Source organism: Octodon degus, unplaced genomic scaffold (genome assembly GCF_000260255.1).
Source record: "Octodon degus isolate 3935 unplaced genomic scaffold, OctDeg1.0 scaffold00173, whole genome shotgun sequence".
NCBI lineage: Eukaryota > Metazoa > Chordata > Mammalia > Rodentia > Octodontidae > Octodon > Octodon degus.
Window position 1 is genome coordinate 168,385 of NW_004524749.1, and position 5,582 is coordinate 173,966.

Below are 5,582 nucleotides of genomic sequence, written 5' to 3' on the forward strand. Positions count from 1 at the left end.
TGGGCGCCGGCTCCCCTCGGCTCCGCCCCGCCCCGCCCCCGCGGTCCCGGCCGCCGCGTCGCCTGCGGGGTGGTTGTGGGGCTCCGGGAGGGCAGAGCTAGCCTCGTCCGCGAGGAGATGGTCGGGCTCTCGGTGCCCGCCGAGGTCACCGCGATCCTGCTGGATATCGAAGGGACCACGACGCCGATTGCTTTCGTGAAGGTGAGGGTCGGAAGGCACCGGGTGGACTCCGTGCACGCGGCGGAACGGGGACGTGGGGAGAGAGCGGGCGAGCGGTCCTGTCCTTGCTAGTGAGTGGATGCAGGTGGGCAGGAGGGATGGAGCTGGCCGCAGAGCACGCCGGCGACCTGTGCGCGCCCCTTGCCACGCAGGTGAGCGTGCTCGGCGTACCCGCGCCGGAGGGGCGAGGCGGCCGACGAGACGTCGGGGCCCGTGGGACTGGCTCCCCGCGTGGGCAGTGTGCAGCTGGAGGTGCCGCCCCGGCGTGTGGGTCCTGCCCTCCTTCCTGCTGCGAGGCCCCGCTCTGCGCTCCTGCGATCAGTGGTCCACAGCCTTGGCTTGGAGAAACTCCTAGGCTCCGCGCATTTTCCTCACGAAACCACAAAGCTTGAAGCTTTTATTCAAAGCATTCCTTTTGGTAATTGCGTGCATGCAGCTCACAAGCTTACTGCTTTACATCATAACGGGCTTCTTTTGTTCAGTACTCTGTCAGAATAAATACCAAATATTAGTGTAGCTTTAAAAAATGTTCCTTAGGCCTTGTGTTCTTGTAATTCAGCTTCCAGAGGTATAAGAATTCATTTCAGGTGCAAATGAGCTTGTATAAAAGTCAAGAGCTACAGTAGAAAAGATCTCTATGGTCGAGGAAACTGAGCAGCATGTTTTAAATTTTATTTTTAAAAAAATGCCTGTGAAGAATGGTTTTCTCAGTGTAGGTAATAATACAGAATTTAGAGGCTGGGGAAATGACTCAGCACCACAAGCACTTGCCTGACAAGTGCAAGGTCCTGAGTTCGACCCCTGGTACCAAGAACAAAAACAGAAAAACAAAAGAGCCACCAGAATTTATACACACTTTGGGACTCCAGATGTAAAGCATACTTACAGAAAAAAGATTTCTGATTTCTGTGGTTTATACTTCACAGCTCACTAGCTTCACTCTAGCTCTCTTGCTGTCCATCATGAGGAAAATGGATAATGACAGAGACGGTGGTGTGGCATTAATTAGATGTATACCGTTCTTGGAAAGTTGATTTTGGAGAAGGGGAAATCTCATTCGAATCAGTTTTGAAACAGAAACATAAAAGCCCTCTCCCGGGTTTGTCTCCTGCTGTTTTTTTCTGCCAGGTGACTTTAAGAGCCACTTGTGGGAATCCTTGTGGCTGATTTAAGTAATGTGAAAATAATGACCTAGTTTTGACACCAGACTGTATGCAAATACACGGCAGGCTGCAGAAGGATGATAATGGAATGTTGCTTAAAAGAATAATTTCTTTCCAATCCCCAGTGCTTGCGGTGCTAGCCCGGTTCCCAGGGTGTGCTGAGACTTGGATTGAGACAGCATGGTGGCGCATGCCTGTAATTCCGGTGCTTGGGAGGCTGAAAACAGGAGGATCACTACGAGTCCAATCTGTGTAGTGAGACCCTGTATTAAAATACATTAAAAAATTACAAAAAAAAGTTCTCGTGCCCTGAATTTATCAAAACCAGTATTTCTAAAAGTATGTTAAGAATGTTAGAAAAAAAAGAATGTTAGGTCTGTGATAATATGCCCAAAGATTCCATCAAGCCCACCCTTGGGAAGTGCTAGTCAGAATGTACTCAACTAGATTCATTTATTGCCTTCTTAAAGCTTGTCTTATGTATGTGCACACAATTTGTAAATCTTCAATAGAGTGGAATTTCATGTTTACAGGAACGGGAAGCACCTCAAGGACTTAGTTTTTGAACATTTTAAAAAGATGTTGAATTATATCCTTGAACTTTTAAGCATGAGACTGAAATATGTTCTGCTTTGAGCATTAAGAGAGTAGGGATGTACACTTGTTCTGTGGAATAAGGCCAGGAAACTGAGGTACGTACCCTATTCATTTTGCTGATTAAGGTTCTGAAAAGTTGAACAGATCCCTGGGGTTTGAACCTAAGTTGTCTTAGCAGAAACTTCATTATTGCACTCAGCCTCTGTAATGGGTGCACAGTGTTTCTCCAGGCTTCTTTTCTTGACTGCTGTGTATGTTAAATGGCACAGTTGATATGTGAGCTCTTCAATCAGCATAAAGTCCTATAAAAGTATATGGGGACAAATTACACTTGGTACTGCTTCTTGGTGATAGGTTTAGGTGTGGACCCTTGACCCAGGATAATTATGGATGAGCTTTACCATACCTGTGTGTTTAGTTCTAGAGTTAGAGGGTCCTGTGCAAATCCAAGTAGGGTTCCCCAGAAATTTCCCCTGAAGTGCCCATAGGAAGTCAGTACTCTTTACGGACTGATTTTCCTTGTTTAAGGAAATCAGTTACAGCCAGTTTTTTCTTAAGTGTTGAAACGTACTGCTGCTTCTCTTGAACCTCACATGAAATAATTGATTTGGGAATAGGTGATAAAAAAATATGAATAGTACGTCAACATCAGCCTTATACTGCTACTTAACCTGCAAGACCCTAGGGAAGGGAAGCTATTGCTGGGAAAGGAGTACCTCCTTGCGTGCAGTGGCAGACAAATTGCTAGCACTTTTTTCCCCCCTTTTCCTCCTTTTTGCTGAGCACTTACAGTTAGATGTGTTTAAATGCCACGTAACTATATAATATAAATCAACAGTTCAGGATATTTCAGATTTCATAGAACCTCTAGAAGATGGTGTTTTCTGTTAATTTGTTGCTCTGTCAGTTCATACCTTTAGCCCTGAGATTCCAGGAAAACATCAACAATGATTTTACTTTCTTCTCCTCTTTTTTTTTGTTGTTGCTGAGGATCAAACCCCAGAGCCCTCCCACAAGCTAAACGAGCTCTACCATTGACCTGCACCTCCAGCCCTTCAATTTAGTTTAGAGACAGAATCTTGCTAAGTGGCCCATCCTGACCTTGAATGTTTCATTCTTTGTCTCCTGTGTACCTGGAATTTCAGATCAGCTCCACCAAGCCTGGCTATTAGGCTTATTTTCTGAGTCATAGAAATATCTAGAGGAGGATGGATAGCTGGCTAGGGTCATCTAGTGATCGACTAATTACTTTTTTTTTTTTTTTTTTTTTTTGACTAATTACTCATAAGAGAAACCAATGCCTGGGGCATGTCCTGGGTGAGGATTGTCATGGTTGGGAGACAAATACCAGTTGAACCCAGCTTTTCTTAGATGTTGCCACTGCATCTGTTCTCAAAGCCACCAGCCCTGTCCCTCAGGGCAAGGCATGGCAGGTCCTTCTGGAATGAAGTTTTTCACCTATTGACTTTGAACCTTTACAAGTATTGATCTCCCAACATTTTTAGGGTCATGTACATCAACAGAATTGACAGCGCTACCAGTAAAAGTTATGCACTTAGGGGCTGGGGAGATAGCTGGAATAAGTGCTTGCCCGGCAAGCGCAGGGCCCTGAGTTTGATCCCTGGAACCACAAAAAAAAATAATAATAAAAGAAATAAATTGAAAAAATGCACTTATTATTATATTATTAATAGTTTTTTAAAAGTGGCTGTAGTTTAAAGATGTTAAAATAATAAAAATGGCCAAACATACTGGTGTGTACTCCCAGCATTCTGAAAGGCTGAAGTGGGAGGATTGGAAATTCAAGCCCAACCTGGCTAATTTAGCCGCTTAGTGAGACTCCCCCAAAATGAAAAAGGGCTGGGGATATAGCTGTGTGAAGGCCCTCATTTAAACCTCTGTACTTATACTATCAGTGAGTATATTATCAACTCCTACCCATTGAATCATCTTGTGTGCCATCCACTTGATCTTTGTCCTGGGGATGTGATATGCATTTTCTTTGCTTTGTAGTATTCTAATCTTTTTTTTTTTTTTTTTTTGGCAGAACTGGGGATTGAACTGAGGCCCTTGTGCTTACCAGGCAAGCACTTATAATACTGAGCCATCTCCCCAGCCCCTTATTCTAATCTTTTTAGTATGTAAACAAACTAATACTGTCAATAGTCTTTGCCAACGTTACCCTATGCAGCTTTTTTTTTTTTTTTTCCTTGAGTTTGGAGAAAATGATTCACTAGGTAAAATGCTCTACCTTTAATGTGTTTATTACATACAGAGTTAGTACATGTTTCAGCAGTTGTGATAGTTGTAGTCTATAAAGTTGTTATAAGCTCTGTTATAATACTGAATCATTGCCTCTAGGAAAAAAAAAAAAAAACAAAAAAACAAGGTTAAGTACCTGTAAGCCTCCGGTTACATTTTCTTTTTACCAACTGATTGATCTGTAACCTTGTTGTATGTGTGTTTTTGTTTGCCATATATAATAATTGATTCTCTAGTATTGAATCATGGCCAACTGGACTATAACTAATGTTCAATATATGAAATTTATGACATGCGTGTTCTGTGCAAGGCATGTGACAACCTTTGAAGCACACTAGAAGCCCTTTGTTTTGGGACCATTTTTAACAGTAAAAACCACTTATTAAGTGTCCATAGATTTTGGACACTTGTTTACATTGTGGGAGCTTAAGTTGGCATTGCTTGTTCAGCCTCAGCTGGAAGTATGTCCAATTTTTGATGAAAAATTTTCACCACTAGGCTTATGTCCAAAAATGACCTTGAAAGGACCATAAGTATTGATTTTTGAAGTCATAAATAAATAAATTTTAGAGGTGGTACTAATCTGGAATCCAGGAACAAAAGGAGTTGGCTGTAGAGAGTGGCACCTCTAAGAGGGATGGCACGATTCAGGATTGCCGTCTTGGTTCTGATCTGTAAACAAGGAGGCTTCATAGTGGCTCTGCTTTTGTTGCTGTTGTTGAAATTTATCATTTATAGTGTTGAATGTCATGTACCTTTTTTTTAAGATTTGGATTTCATGGGGGAAGACTGTGATTTGGAGGTTAGAACATGGTTATGTGGAGGGAGTTTTAGCTTGGAGCTAAAGATACTGGCTTTGAGCATAAGATACTTGGCAAGGTTTTGAACAAGCTCAAAGAAAACTTACTCAAATTACTGTTACATTCTTGGAAATGTTCTAAGAACCACTCAGGTGAACAACAATTACCTCATTTTTTAAGGACAAAATTTCTTGGGGAAGTCAAATCTATTATAGCAGAAATTTCCAAAGAAAATGTGGTTTCGCAATTCAGGGAGTCAGTTCTAGTGAGGTTGTCCTTGATGTTCTCACCTCGGTGTTGAGATTTGATAATTGTAGGCTTGAGTCCTGTATTTACTTTGTACCAGCAGTAAATTCTTTGAGTGCAGCTTCCTTATCTGCTAAAAGAAACTGACTTCTTTGCAGGGATCCAAGATGAAGTTGATTCCCTTCCTTTTTTCTCCACTGTTAGCCCAGCACCCAGGGCTAGTCACCTCTCTCTCTTTCTCTCTCTCTCTCTCTCTCTCTCTCTCTCTCTCTCTCTCTCTCTCTCACTCCCTCTA

The 5,582-nt window shown here is 42.5% G+C and overlaps 1 protein-coding gene across 2 annotated transcripts in view; it reads left to right on the plus strand.

Moving 5' to 3' along the window:
- The first annotated feature begins 6 nt into the window (after window positions 1–6).
- Window positions 7–5,582, plus strand: part of Enoph1 (enolase-phosphatase 1) — a 31,851-nt gene continuing 26,275 nt past the window's right edge. For both annotated transcript variants that reach the window (XM_004643375.2, XM_023703538.1), the window contains exon 1: window positions 7–201. In XM_004643375.2, coding sequence (XP_004643432.1) covers window positions 118–201 — 84 coding nt within the window. In that variant the 5' untranslated portion in view covers window positions 7–117. The remainder of the gene's footprint in view (window positions 202–5,582) is intronic.